This window comes from Podarcis gaigeae (assembly GCF_964106915.1).
Source record: "Podarcis gaigeae genome assembly, chromosome: 2".
In the NCBI taxonomy this organism is placed as follows: domain Eukaryota; kingdom Metazoa; phylum Chordata; class Lepidosauria; order Squamata; family Lacertidae; genus Podarcis; species Podarcis gaigeae.
Genome location: NC_139679.1, coordinates 63,720,080 through 63,735,518, shown reverse-complemented (window position 1 = coordinate 63,735,518; position 15,439 = coordinate 63,720,080). Strand labels below are relative to the sequence as shown.

Here is a 15,439-nt window from a genome sequence, read left to right as displayed (position 1 = left end):
GCCCATTTCATCATTTCCTCCAGAATTACAGTCCTACAGTTTGCAGAATGAGGCAAAAAAATCTGATAGGATGAATAGCACTGCTAGCTATGGTAGAATAATAGAATTATAGAACTGTATAGAACTGCAAGGGACCCTGAGGGTCATCCTAATCCAACCCTCTGCAATGCAGAAATCTCAACTAAAGCATCCATGGCCGATGTCCGTCCCATCTCTGCATAAAAATCCCCAAGGAAGGAGAATCCACCATTTTTCCACAGCTCTTACCATCAGAAAGTTATTCCTCCAACTTTCTGCATACAAAGTGTGTGTCAGAGCTGTTTTCATTAATAAAATACATTTTGTATCTCATTGCCACTAATACAGGCATTCTTATGGGTGCTTTACCCTAGTATATGGTTTAAAAAAATAATGTATACATTACTGGGCTGCAGAACTTCATTGCAAAATTCAGAAAAGTGTGCATTTCAAAAGATGGTTCTTTGTTTTGTGTGTTACTTGGGAAAGTGTGGGTTTAGCACACTCCCCCCTTTAAACGTGAACTGCCTTGACTTTCTCCTCCATCCCTTGCAGCAGGAGGAGGTCTGGAGCTGGGACTGATTCCTCTTTAATTTCTTCACAGGGTGACAGGTGGAGAACTGTTTGAGGACATCGTTGCTAGAGAATACTATAGTGAAGCAGATGCCAGGTGGGTATGGGGGAAAGAATAAGTGCCTAGGAAAAACTGTACAACACTTCATCTCTGAGGCTGACAGGCAACAAGGCTGAGAACCTGCTGCTTATCTCTATCTCTGTCACTGATTAGTTTTGCCTTCAGTCTTTTTGTATTGCTACACTATGCTTCTTGTCATGTAAGCAGGCAGTGTCCAAGAACAACACAAAATACAGTGCATATTCTCTCTCTCTCTCTCTCTCTCTCTCTCTCTCTCTCTGTGTGTGTGTGTGCATATATGCAAAATAGACACAATAAAATTAAAATCCAAAGACAGCCAGTAGTCCAAATAAAAGTAAGATTCATGATGACAGACATCATGGGTCAGCAATGATCAGGGTAAATGAAAAAGTACTGGTGTGTGCCTTGTTTTGGGGTGGGAGTGGAGCCATTGCAGCTGCTCATACACAATATAGGCACAATCTGTGATACAGTGTGACTCTAGGTGAGGGACTGGGAACTGATGGCTCACGGACTGCATCTGGCCCATGAAACCTCCTTAACCAGCCCTTTTTGGCCCTGCTCCTTCCTTCTTGATATAGGCAGCTGCGGTGGGAGCAGCTACAAAAACAGACACTGCAACTGCAGTGCCCACTTCCGTCTTCCCTTTTCACCCTGATCTCAGACAAATCTGCTCCCTTCTCAGCACCGACAGCCTCTGTCTTTCCCTGGTCCTTTCCCAGTGCTTGGGAAATACAGTGGAAAGTGTAAAATGGCACTTGCTTTGATGCAATGCCATCTAACCTCTGCACAAATTATCAGGGCAAATGCTCATCAAATAACCAGCATTGTGTGATTGCTCTGCAAATAAATCAGGATGCATGCTCAACAAGCAGGTTGCCCTGAAATGCCCTTAATTGAAAGTTTGCCAGTTTTTAATTTGTATAGTGACTCTTGGGCTGGGGTGGAGGTTGATTCTTTGGCTTTGTGGGACAATGAATTAAACTAGTAAGATGATGATTGCCGTGCAAAGATGCTTACTTGAAAATAGGTCACACCAACTTCAACTGAACTTACTTCTGAGTAAGTAAGCATAGACTTGCAGCTTTAACAACACACACATGCTTACAATCACCTGGCATATCAGCTTGGTGTGCTTCTTAGCAAACAGCTTTTATTAGGTTTCCTGTATGCCCAGAACATTATAAACGATTGCTTTATTAGCATCTGTCAAAAACGTAAACAGAGCCATTTCATTTTGCAGACAGCTGTTCTGGCACCTGGGCCTTCATTCTCTGTTTTCCACATGCCTGCAACATGATGTGTGTGTCTCATCAAGCTGTCGTAGTGAGACCTACCAACATGAGAAAAGTGATCATGAACTTGCCACCCCATCTACTGCCATAATTTCTGTGAGAAACCGATCCAGTGGTTTTTGCTCATTAGCTTCTGCAACACTGCATGCTCATAAAGCAACCAGCTTTGCTCTTTCTTCCTCTCACGGAAGAACCCAAATGCCTCCAATAATGCCCTCCTGTAATAAGAGTTTCAATGGCAATCAGATTACAATGGTTATTTCATTTCCCGTCCTGTTGGTAAGCCTGGCTCCACAGAGAAAGGCACCGAGCCGTTCTTCATGGCTGCTAGCAGGAAAGGAAAATAGGGAAAATAGGAAATGGCAAAAAGATAGCAGTGCAGACAGGACTCTGCTGGGAAACCTGGCCTAAAGCCATCTCCTGACCCCTTCCAAGGTAATGTGACTGTGTTTCCTCTCTCTAGTCACTGCATTCAACAGATCCTGGAAGCTGTCTTACATTGCCACCAGATGGGTGTAGTGCATCGGGATTTAAAGGTAAAATATTTATAAACTGTAAGACTAAAAGTGTATTCCTTCTGCAGCCAACTCCTACACCCAACATACATACCCTGGATGATTTACTTTGATAGAAAGTAGATGATAGCAGAGCTTTGATAGAAATAGAATTGTTAAGTGGTTGAAGTCTGTAGATTTCATAGGTCCTAGTTTTCACAGACGTACAGTAGTAAACTTTCGGAGCTGTACGACCTTCTAATTGCATTGGATTGAATGCTCCTCCTCCGAAAACAAATTCCTGTCCATAGAAAATTAGCATATCAGGGAGAAAGCTTGATTAAAATCCTTCATGCTGATACCTAGCTTTCTGCAAGGAGGGACTTTTTTTGTGCAGTGGTACCTTAGGTTACATACGCTTCAGGTTACATACGCTTCAAGTTACAGACTCTGCTAACCCAGAAATAGTGCTTCAGGATAAGAACTTTGCTTCAGGATGAGAACAGAAATAGTGCTCCGGCAGCGTGGCAGCAGCGGGAGGTCCCATTAGCTAAAGTGGTGCTTCACGTTAAGAACAGTTTCAGGTTAAGAACAGACCTCCGGAACGAATTAAGTACTTAACCCAAGGTACCACTGTACTATGAAGGAACATTCAATCATGTGAGCCCTCCCCTCAGCCTGAAATGATACAGGTGGCCACCTCCTGTTTTAAATCTGCCTTCCTAATTAACCCAGCTGTAAAATGTAAGTGTATCCAAGAATACTTCAAACCAAAGGTAGGGTTGGAAAGATCTGTCGGTTTTTGTTTTCTCCGTTTCTCATTTTCTCAATCTTAAATTCAGTTTCCCACATTTCTGCATTAGCTCATAAGCCAAATGAGTACCACGTGGCATAGTCAGAATCTGACCAAAAGATGCTAGCTGAGGCATATCACCATCCTAGTATTCCACCTCCTACTCCAAATAAGATGTTTTCTCATTTGGACATAAGCAGCAGTCAGAGGATTCACACCCTGTTTTGTGTCTCACTGGAAAAAACCCAAACAAACTGCAAGTAGCTTGTACCTGGGACTCAATAAGAAACCAAGGGGCGTTTTTTTGCTGTTTGACTTGGGATTACTGAGCCAGCCAGCTGCTTCCTTGCTGGCGACTGCAATTGTAAGCATGCAACTTGACCATAATTCTCTATAGTGGATGCACTAATAACATGGTTGCTGAATGTGATCTGGGAGTCGGGCAGCCGAGCAGAGAAGAAAACCTGATCTATGTTTCTTCAGTCAGTGCTGTTGGCAATCTTAGGTCCTGAGGTGCAGCTGACAGCCCTGTTAGTACACTGTTGTCTGCCAAAACAGCCAGCCATATGAGCTACCTCTTCACTAATTAGGGAGTTGTTCTATCTGTGGGCTGGCTTATTATGGGATGGGAGCTCACCATGCATGCAAAATTTTCACAGCATGTATGCCATGTTGTTGGCATCAAATCCCACCCACAGTTTAATCCTTTCCAGGGAAAATCCAGTAAGTTTTTAAAAACCGATTTGTGACATGTGAACGTTAGACCATTCTAGGGGAATGCGGGGCCCAGGAAAAATGACACTTTTCGGCTCTCCCCATTGCCTTCATCTCCCTTTTGCCTCTGCCACCTCCTCCTCCACCTCCCTCCCTCCCTTGCTCTAGGAAGGGAGGAGGTGGAGAACCTTCCCAGCTGGGTGGAAGGTAGCTGGGCTGGCCAGGCAGCAAGCATGCTGACTGTGACTGCCACTATCAAGTACAGGGCATCCAACATGCAGTACCTGGGGCAGTTGCCCTTAGAGACAGCCCTTCCTGAATGTCCTGTTTCCAAATTCTTGTCCCCACCTGCAATCACCACCATAAGCCATTCCTTTGCCTGTTGCTTTAAGAAACACACGCTTCATTTCTGTTATTTCGCTCCTTCTTCTCCCTCCTCCAGAATACACGTCACCCTCTATATTTCTCCCACCTACTGAAGTGCTGCTAAACTCCCTGCTCACACTCATTACCAAGAAAAATGGCCCACGCAGCCATGTGACCGGGCTCCCGCTAAGTGGCCAGGAGAGAACAGAAGCTGGTACATAAGAAGATCCTTGCTGGGTTAGACCAAAGGCATCCATAGCTCAACATCCTGTTTCCCACAGTGCTTAGCCCATAAATAGGACACAGGACCCTCCTCTGGTTGTTCCCCACCAATTAGAGTTCAGACAGATACTATTGTTTCTGATCCTGGAAGCAGCATATATAGCAAGCATAACTAGTAGCCATTGGTGATGATAGGCTTCTAGGGAGATTTTTTTGCCCCATGTTGCATCACTTTATACTCACTAGGCACTGCAGTTGCCACTCGGTCACCCATTCAGTTGGTTTGGAGAGCTCTGAGCATTCCAGTTTTGTTTTCATTCACACTGAAGCACCCTGGGCTTGATGTTTAGTGTTTGAATGTACAAGTGGAAGTTCAGGAAGCAGTCTCGAGGGAAATAAAAAATGTTGTATACCATGCCTTCCCATGGTGAGGTGAACAGCGTACATAAAGGTAAAGGGACCACAATTCTGGGATTGCGGTGCTCATCTCGCTTTACTGGCCGAGGGAGCCGATGTACAGCTTCCGGGTCATGTGGCCAGCATGACTAAACTGCTTCTGGCGAACCAGAGCAGCACATGGAAACACCGTTTACCTTCCCATCGGAGCGGTACCTATTTATCTCCTTGCATTTTGATGTTCTTTCGAACTGCTAGGTTCGCAGGAGCTGGGACCAAGCAATGGGAGCTCACCCTGTCACAGGGATTTGAACTGCTGACCTTCTGATCGGCAAGCCCAAGAGGCTCAGTGGTTTAGGTCACAGCGCCACCCGTGCTGTGTATCCCACACCTTCCCATGGTGAGGGGAGTGGGGTACATAAGTATCCGCAATGCTGAGCATGGGGCAGAGAGAGGAGGGCTGCACCATAGACATGCTTTCTGACCAGCATGGTTATAATTGAAAATGTGCAGGTGGTGTTTTTTAAAGACTCAGAAATTAGAAGAGGGCTAAGCAGATTTGACAGGTACTTCAGAGTTGTGCTTCTGTATGTTTATCCTCTAACCGATTCCTCCCATAGCCGGAGAACCTCCTGCTGGCATCCAAACTGAAGGGAGCTGCTGTAAAACTGGCTGACTTTGGCCTTGCCATTGAAGTGGAAGGGGAGCAGCAGGCTTGGTTTGGTGAGTGGGGGAAAGTTGGGTGTCATGGGTGTAACACTTCTGTGGATCTAGTTACACTCATGTAACAAGGGACTCAATTGCTGTGAATATTTTAAGGATCTTTGGACCTTAAGCCCAGTACATTGTACATATCTGTTGTATAAGCTTTAGAAACCATGAACATGTGGATTATTCTGCTGCAGAGTAGGTGTATGACAGTGGTTAGTACCTCAGGGAAAAACTCCCAAATAACCACCAACCAAACCAATTTTTTTTGAATATTTTAGAACTGTCACTACATAGAGAGGTGGGGGGGTCACAGATGCTAGGAGTGCTAGGAGTTGTAGTACAGCAACATCTGTAGGACCACAAGTTAGCCACACTTGCCTTAAGTATGGTCTGTGTTATTTTTCTTCTATGGGTCATTCTGCTTTGGAGTGAAGGGGCTGCATGGAAGTGAATGAGGCTCTTTCATATCTCAGCTCAGTAAGCTTCAGTTTGATAATCAAAATATGGAACAGGATTGCTGCACTTCTAAATGAGATAATGCACCATCATTAATGCAGTGTAAATACATATTAGATAGGAACATGATAACCTGCAGCAGTGTTACAAATGTCTGAGGGGGACTCCTGTGGGATCCACTACACACTCCATCTTCCCGGAACACCTGCCTCCCAGAAAGGAGCAAAATGTTTTGCTAGAAAGCAACAGGCACCAGCCTATCTGTGCCTGAGTGTGGGTGCAATCATGAAGTACTCTCGGACCAGGAAGCCTTCATTAATTTCAACTGAAGAATCCAGGCATATCAATTACAGTACAATTTTATTACTAATTAGGCGTGGGAGCACATTTGATGTGGTTGATGCATTTGATTATAATCTTGGCCAATCATAACTAAGAATTTAAGAACCTCGGCTAGGAGAAGGAAGGGTCTGAGAAGTATGGTGATGTGGCATTCAAAGTCCCAGCTTTTTTCTGGCTTGGGTTAAGGAATTCCTTGCCATGTGTGTGAGGTCAAGGTGTGGGGAAGAACAAACACCAATTGTGTTTTCCATGGACTGACGTTTGTTTTGATTCAGCGGTAAACAAAAGACCCATGTTTCCATATATCTGGTCCCTTTGGAACTCCTATATGACTGACAGGCAGGCTTGGTAAAAAAAATACTGAGAAACGTTCTAGCCACCTTAGTTCCATAAATAAGCTTTTGGAAACTAAAGGCTGAGAAAGCAAACCCCCCAAACGGCAATCTGTCATGCTTTGTAAGAGGCTAAGTAAATACATTACTGAAAGAAACGGAACACACCAACCATTTATGGTTTGTTGCCTTTTGTGTAAAAGGTGTGAGGATTATGTGTAGCTGAAATATACAAAGCATTTTTAGATCCAGTTGCTCCAATATAGTCTTCAGTTCTAAAAATGCCACCCACCCTGATTTTGACTACATAGAGTCCCCTGACTTAACTGAGTTACGATGGCCAATATGTTTAGCTAAACTATATTAGTTCTTCTCCCCTGAGGTTTCTTTTACTGAGTTAGTGGCATATCTTCAATTTGTTTAGCCATTTAATTGCATTTTCTAAAAAGTCTACTTGGGTACTAGATGTGGTTTAATGAACTCACGATAACTTGCAGCTATAAATGTAACTTACTAAGGTCATCATAAACTTACATTGCTATTGTATCTTTGAGCTGTAGACAGGCTGTTAAGGGAATCCATTTATAATTTCTCAAACCACAAATACATTTTGGCGGATGCAATTTGTTAGGGGAGGGGGCATAACTCAGTAGCACAGCACAAACCTTTGCATGCAGAAAGTCCCAAAAGGATCTCAGCAACAAGGCTAGAAGAGATCCTTCTGTTAGCTCAGAAAATGCTGTCCTAGATGGGGTAGCAGCCTATTTTCTGAGGGGCAAACTAGGACTGCATAGACACTCGGGAAAAACAAACATGTCCATTTTGATTTCTCATTTTACAGTGTTAAATTCAATGCTCCACTTTTCTACATCAGTTTACGATTATTATTATTTTTTAATCCTCACAAACATTCATCAACCTTTTAGTATGGCTTCTGCTATACACATTTTTATATGGGGCAGGCTTAACTTAGTCCATTGAGTGGTTCAGCTCCTTAGCAAGCAACCTAACATTTCGCCTTGAAGGCAGGATCTCTCCCATCTGTTCACACCTGCCTTGGTACCTCCAGGAGCTAGGTGATGGAGGGAGTGTCTCTGCCCCCTCTGGAGAGGAAGGGCTAGATCCAACATAGTGAAAGGCATTGTGGAGGTGAAAGAGATATCTGTGAAGCTGGCCATTGAGTTCTTATGGAGCTGGTTTGGGGGCTTCTCCCCTTTGGACTATTTTCTAAAGATTATTATTATAATTATTATTTATTGAATTTATATACCACCCTATACCCAGGGGTCTCAGGGCAATTCACAGAATAAAATCAAGATATAAAACCACAAAATGAATGAAAATGAAAACCTAATGAAAATGAAAACAGCAACCCAATATCCCCCCCCCCCAAAAGAAAACACATTTTAAAAGAGCCTAGGATGTAAATCGGATCAACCAAATGCCTGGTTAAAGAGGAACGTTTTTGCCTGGCGCCTAAAGGTGTATAATGAAGGCGCCAGCCAAACCTCCCTGGGAAGAGCATTCCACAGAAGGGGAGCCACTGCAGAGAAGGCCCATTCTCATGTTGCCACCCTCCTGACACCTCAAGGAGGAGGCACACAAAGAAGGGCCTCAGAAGATGATCTCAGGGTCCAGGTAGGTTCATATGGAAAGAGGTGGTCCTTGAGGCATTGCGGTCCTGAGCTGTTTAAGGCTTTATAAACCAGCACTTTGAATTGGGCCCGGAAACCAATATCAGGTTACCACAAGACTACCTACACTTTTCTCTTGTGGATGGGCAGTGAGGTTGTGGCACTAGCTCTACAAGCACAGGAAGACTTGAATCAGAGGTGTTAGGAGTGATTTTCAGCAAAGCTGCTCCAGGATAGCATGTATCTAGTGCAGAACAAACACTAGGTTCGGTGGGAATATTAGAGAGCAATTCTCCTTTCCCATTCGACTGATAGCTGCCTTGTGCTTTTTGCTGAAGACTCTGCTGGACCCCAAGATGTGTAACTAGCTGCATATTGTAACTTTTTGCCTTACTAGGTTTTGCAGGTACTCCAGGCTACCTTTCGCCCGAGGTGCTCCGAAAGGACCCCTATGGCAAAGCTGTGGACTTGTGGGCATGTGGTAAGTGAGGTTATGTTTCGATAGTGGCTAAACAGGCAAGATAAAACTTTAAGGAATGAGATGGAGGCCACTGTGATTCTCTCCCCATCTTTCATACTGGGTGCAGTCCCTAGCTTGTTCACAGGGCTTGGTTACCTCTGAAATATGGTCAGTGCTGCTGTGTGAACTAGTGTCAGTGGACTGATAAACTCTACAGGAAACAGAATTCTAGTAGCACATCATGCAAGAGGATGTGAGCATTCATTGTCATCCTCTGCCGTGGATCAAATGGAAAGCCAGAATTCTTTACCCCCATGTGAGCCAGTGTGGTGCAATGGCTAGAGTGCTGTGTGAGCTTAGAGCAGTCACAGTCTCTCCACACAGCCTAGCTCACAGGATTGTTGTGATGATAAAATAAGGGAAGCTTTTTGAAGGGAAATATTTTATGCTCTGTATTTGAATGCAGTTGTAAAAGCACTGGCATGGCTCCCTCCCCACTTCAGCGCTCCCTCTGATGGGTTGTTGTTCTTAAAGCTCTTAATAAAAATAGCAAAGTTGTTCTGGTCAATATGACAAACTCATGTATGAATCTGTGACTCCACAATCACGTGTGCTAGAGGAAACCATAGAAATGTTTTGTAAGCGATGGGCTGAAAATCTTACACCAAAACCCTACTCCTATGACCTGTGGGAGGAATGGCTAGCTAGCTGAATGAGCTTTTAGCAGCCAGGAAGCATTATGCTACAAAGTTTATGGATTTATGGGATTAGCATTCACCAGAGAGTAACTTCCACAAGAGCAATTTGGAGATTAAAAATTGTGTTTCTGGATGTTTGTTAACTTGAAGAGTCCATTATATTCCCCCCTCACCATAGCATCAAGGAGTCTCTCATTCATTAATCTATTTATCCTCCTCATTCTTTTGAGACTCAGGGAAGAGCTCTTATCCATATTGTGCAATGAGAAAAGGAAACATAGTAAGCCTAATTCACTTGTGTAACCCAAACAAGTAGTTACAGTAGAGCAGAAAGCGAACGCAGGTGGCCTGAATTAAACTTAATGAATGGGTGCTATTTCAGATGGAATGTGTTCCTTTCTGGCAAAACACCTGGCTTCCTATGGCATGTGTTTTTTTAAAAAATATTTGATGTGAATAATGAACCACAAAGATCTTCTGAATGGTAGGAACTGAAACTGTGTCCTGGTGCATTGACTTAACATGCAGTCATCCCCTCAGCAGGGCCACTTCTGAAGAATAAGAGTCTTAAGGGGAGTCTCAGGCAGTCTCTATGAGAAAGTCCGCTTCTCAACAGTCATATGTTGCTCATCATGCAAGTTCAGTGATTTAAAAATAAATAAATCAGATAGTGCTCTCAAAAAAGGACAAGCCTTCTCATGAGGCCAGATTGTATGTGTATGTTGCCTATTTGGCATGTTGATGCATCAGTGACTCACTTAATTAAACGTTTTACCTTCAGCCTCATTTTCACAGCACACACATGGAAGGAACAGTTTTTCCTGTGTTGGGTTACAGAATGTTGTAGGAAACAGATGAGGAGCATACACCTGATGTTACATTTTCATTCCAAAAGAATCTTTGAGCAGGGTCTGATGTGTCTGAATGTTGCATTACTGCTGCTAGCATGCATAACGGTGCCAATCCTTGCAAAAGTTTGCCAAGGCATTCCCAGATGTTCAAAGTTCAATTCCCACATACAAAAAAACTATTAGAGTGGAAGAAAATTTCCTGGGCAGCATATATGCAGTACAGAAAGAGAGGGGGCATTGTGATGTGTGTTGTTGATAAAGAAATTTCTTCAAAATAATAAACCTCAGACAGTGTATTGGGTGTCTGAGATCAGACATAGGGACCTGATAGTGTGTAAGAGAACAGGTAGAAATGGTAGATGAGAAATAGGATTTCTTCCTTGTCCCATCCATGTTCAGCTGTATGAACTGACATGGAGGAAAGACTGGGCTTAAACAAGCCCACAGAGCAGACTGCAGTGTTGCGGTTCCTGGATGTTGTTACTTAGCTAGGATGGATGCTGTTCTGGACACTTGACAAGATACTTTTTACTAACTGGATTCAGGGTATCTGACAATTAAGTGGCAAGTGATTTCTTTGTTTGGGACAGAGGGTGCTTCCCTCAGATAACAACTGGACAAGAAATGGCTTCCTCAAAGCATAGGATTTTTTGCAGTAAGGAAAGTGACGGGGGAAACACACTGAAAAATGTGTGTTAACACTTGCTTTGACTCTAACCTACCCACAAGTTAATGAGTGAATGCTAATTAAATGGCCAGTTGCTCAGTGAGCTGGTCATTTGTTAGTGCCCCCTGTCAGGCAGGTTCTGACGCTAACTGACTACTCAGCCTGAACTATAAAAATGCTCCTACTTATCATTGACAATTCAGACAAGAAGGAGCCTTTTCACATCCTCTTCAGTTTTGAGTCTCACAGACAGTGTAGGCCTGCTGCTCCAGGCTTCTGAGTCACTGAACTAACCCCTTTTCCCACCTGTGTGCGGCTGGAGCTTACATAACAACGCCTGTCCCTGTCTCACACAGGAGTTATTCTGTATATTCTGCTGGTTGGCTATCCTCCTTTCTGGGATGAGGATCAACATCGACTATACCAGCAGATCAAAGCTGGAGCCTATGATGTAAGTGATCCCACCCCCAAATCCCTTCATTGCTTTCTCTTCCTTTCTCACATGCCATCATTTCTTTGAAGAGCTCTCAACTCCCGCTTTGTTTTGTACACACAGAGAGACAGAGCACCAGGTCTGAAAGCTTATTTGAGAACCGGTGCGGTGAAGTAGTTAGTAGGTTGGACTCTGAGACCTGGACTCAAATCCCTACTCACCTGTGATGCTCCCTGAGTGAACTTGGGCCAGTCTCAGTCTCTTGGCCTAACCTACCTCACAAGTTTGTTGTGAGGGGGGGGGGGAATAGTGAGCTAAGTGGGGATATTTCTTTTTCTTTTTTTAAAGGAAATAATTTGTATCTATTTATTTCATGGGTTTGTATATGACCCTTTAAGCAATTGGTTTACAACAGTAAAAGAAATAAATAAATCAGAAAAGGCCAATTAAAGCACAGCCCCCCCCCCAATAAATAAAAGCAGAGGTTTAAATGGTTAAAACTCAAAGCTTAAAAAGCTTGGGAGAATAAAAAGGTGTTTTCCTGTTGTTGAAAAGATAGCCAGGTGAGAGTCTCTGGGGAAAGGATTTCCATAACTAAGTGACAATTAAAATATCCCTTTCTTTGGTTGCAACTTCCCTCACTTCAGGAACACCCTTGCTGACCTCAATGTGCAGGCAAGCTTATGTAGGAACAGGTTTTCTTCAGGTACCTGATCCCAAGGCATGCAGGGCTTTTGATAGTGCTGTGAGTTTTGTAGGGGGAGTAGGCTGTATGCCAATCCCTTTCTAATACCTGCCCCCCTCCTTCTAATTCTTGGAATAGTCAGGCTAGCTTCCAGGTGAGGCAATCGCCTGGGTGATGGGCCATTAAGGGAACAAAGAAAGTGGATCTGGGCCAGATGACAAATGGGGCAACCTAGAATGAACATGCAAATTGCAGCCACGCATCTGGCTCTCCTCCAGCTTTACCCACCAAGTGGGTGAACGTAGAAAATAAAAGTTTACAAAGTTCAGTTGTGAAAATCCACACCAAAAAGATACTGGTCAAAGTACTGATAGTGTCTAGCTGCCAGCCTCTTCCACCCCACTCTGTGACAGTTCAAGGGCAAGGCCTTATGGCTTCCCCTCAGTGCACACCAAGGCCAAATGGGCCCTGCAGCAGGGCTGCTCCGTGGATGCTTTTATTTTTTGCTGTGTGTGTTAACAAGCTGGCAAACCTGCAGCTGGATGGCAGTTCAGCAGAGAACGGGGTTTGGCAGAGCATTTTCTGCACCTGGCCCCCACCCAGTGGTCATTCTGTGCTATGTTTACTGCCTTGCATTGACTGTGATTAGCAAGAAATGCACCCAGCCTTAAGGTTGGCCATGTGAAACTGTTTTTTTGTGGTTTTTTTTAAGAAAAGCTGCTGGGTGGAAATCAGTGGTAAAAATATTAACAAACTCTTACAGTATCCTGTGCATGTCAGAGACCATTTCCTACACAAATGGATACTTTTATCCCTTCCCTATCTCAAATCCGCATTATTGTATGGTGTGAAAAAGAGAGTGTGCAAATAGGCCAAACTGCATGATGCAAAAAAGGAGAGGGAGCTCCTGATCACAATGTTATGAGTAGTGCTGTCCCTTTGCTCTTACAGTTTCCTTCTCCCGAGTGGGATACTGTCACTCCTGAAGCAAAAGATCTCATCAATAAAATGTTGACAATCAACCCATCCAAACGTATCACAGCGGCTGAAGCTCTGAAGCACCCATGGATATCAGTAAGTGCAACTGCCCAGATCCTGAGGATTTTCTGGATGAAAAGCAGTTCAGTTATGTACCACACACACAGCAGAGTAATCATTTGTTTGCATGCTGATTAATAAGCATTGTATCACATGAGGTACATGCCATAGGTATATGCTTATTATGGGCAAACTGGTTATGTGGCTCCAAAAAAGCACTGAACCATTTGCTGATAGCACTTATTAAGTGTCTGTGTTCATGCAGTCCACTTATAGCAATCAAGACGGGCTCCCAGGAAAAAAAAACAGCTTCAGAGGAGCGCAAAGCACTTAATTTTTAAAATCACTTTTCCTGTTTTCCACCAGACCTAGTCATTCTGATCTATAGAAATAACAGTTTGAGATGCACTTTTACTATTTCCACAGCCCGTATTGTAACTCAGCTGTGCTCTTGGAATAAAACTGTTACAGAGGACTTTGACAAGTTTATTTTTAATAAAAAAATAATAACTCTAGCTCTCATCCACTCAGAATCAGGGAGCCTATATAGGATGATTTCCCCAAACCCCACTGCTTATCATTAGAGCAATATCCTCAGTTTCCTGGAACATTTTTTACTTGTGTACTTCTGTCTATCAAGTGTTGCTGCCACAACTACATAGATTGCTAAACTATGGGTTTCCTTCCCAAGGGGCTGGAACATTTATATTCAGGTCTTTGCTGTGAATGTCCCTTGTGCTCGAAAAGGACAATAGTCTGAGCCATCAGTGCATAACAGAATCAAACTGGGGAGGGTTACCTAAGCCACCATCAACCTAATGAACCATCTCTAGAATCTCTGGTGTAGCAAAATAAGGAACAAATGAATAAGCAGGAAAACTAGTTTGCACAAACCATTAAAGTTTTATTTGCTACTGCTTGGAGAATTCAAGCATATGCCTAATATATGAGTGCACATTCAAGAGACACAGAGATCAGACTTGTATGTGTAGCTATTAAATAACCATCCTGCACAAAGGTGTAAGAAGCTGAGAGTTATCTAGGCTAACCCACTGCACAAAGGCTGGAGTCTCCAAATATAGGCTCCCCAAAAGATTTTACTGATCTTACCTGGTTACAGTGGGCAGGGAACAAGTTCTGATTAGGACACATGGGTTCATGCAAACCAAGGAATACCACATGTAAAAGAAGCCAGGTTGCTTTAAAAAAAAAAAAGGGCAGGGTGTGTGGAGGGGGAGACCTCTCTATTTTCTATTCCCTTCCATTTCTGAGCAACTTTCTTTTTGCCTTACAGCACCGTTCCACCGTGGCATCTTGCATGCACAGGCAGGAGACTGTGGACTGCTTGAAGAAGTTCAATGCCAGAAGGAAGCTAAAGGTAATCCACGCCTCTTCTCTGACTTGTAGGTGGTCTTCTAGGAAATGGGTGTACATCACCAGACTGTTTTCCATTTCATCTGCCTTCCCGTGTTCATAAAGGTTTCCAAAGAATTGACTTTCCAAGAAAGCTGTGAGGCTTCCAAGAAATTGGCTTTCAGAATGGCCACCTTTGTGCTGAGAAAGGAAAGGCCTTCCTAGGTATCTTAATTAAGTCTTTGGGTTGTTTGCACTGAATGACAAAGTGGCTCCCCACTGCCCCCTTTGATTGTTGTTGTATAACTAGATGCTAGTGTCTGCAGAAGAGACAACCCATTTCAGGCTGACTCGAGCCGGCAGTGCCTGCAGTGTCACCATTTCTTGGCATGTCAAGGACTCTGCTTTTTGATAAAGTCCACTAAAATAATTCCTAAAAAGTGAACACTGATTAGACTAAACCCCCTTTTTAAAGGATTCTAGGACAAACTGAAGTTGCTTCCTAGGAATCACTGAATCTGAATTCCTTAAGGGCACTTCCATTGATTTCCATGGAACGTCCTTCAAGACAATGAAATTGGGATCAGGGTCCAAATTTAACATTTTCAAATCACTGTCCACTAGCCCTATGCCCGGGGGAAAGTTCAGTATCGGCTAAGAAGTTTATTGCCACCAGTGCTATCATCAGCACCTTCCTCCGAGGCCTTGTTGGATATCTCCACATGCTGTTATTCTTCCTTTGAATGCTGTGCAAGTTTCCAGCCTCAGGGCTGGAGGCTAATAAGATTACTGAGCAAGGAAACAGATAATGATTTGTGTTTACTTT

The 15,439-nt window shown here is 43.5% G+C and overlaps 1 protein-coding gene across 5 annotated transcripts in view; it reads left to right on the top strand.

The window, feature by feature from the left end:
• The window catches only part of CAMK2A (calcium/calmodulin dependent protein kinase II alpha), a gene marked incomplete at its 3' end in the record, with an annotated part of 112,016 nt that overhangs the window by 65,628 nt on the left and 30,949 nt on the right, over positions 1–15,439 (top strand). For all 5 annotated transcript variants that reach the window (XR_014561650.1, XR_014561651.1, XM_083728696.1 and 2 more), the window contains exons 5-11: positions 623–688; positions 2,432–2,504; positions 5,574–5,676; positions 8,826–8,909; positions 11,461–11,555; positions 13,174–13,296; positions 14,555–14,638. Coding sequence is in view for 3 of the 5 variants with exons in the window: in XM_083728696.1 (XP_083584822.1) it covers positions 623–688; positions 2,432–2,504; positions 5,574–5,676; positions 8,826–8,909; positions 11,461–11,555; positions 13,174–13,296; positions 14,555–14,638 (628 nt within the window). The remainder of the gene's footprint in view (positions 1–622; positions 689–2,431; positions 2,505–5,573; positions 5,677–8,825; positions 8,910–11,460; positions 11,556–13,173; positions 13,297–14,554; positions 14,639–15,439) is intronic.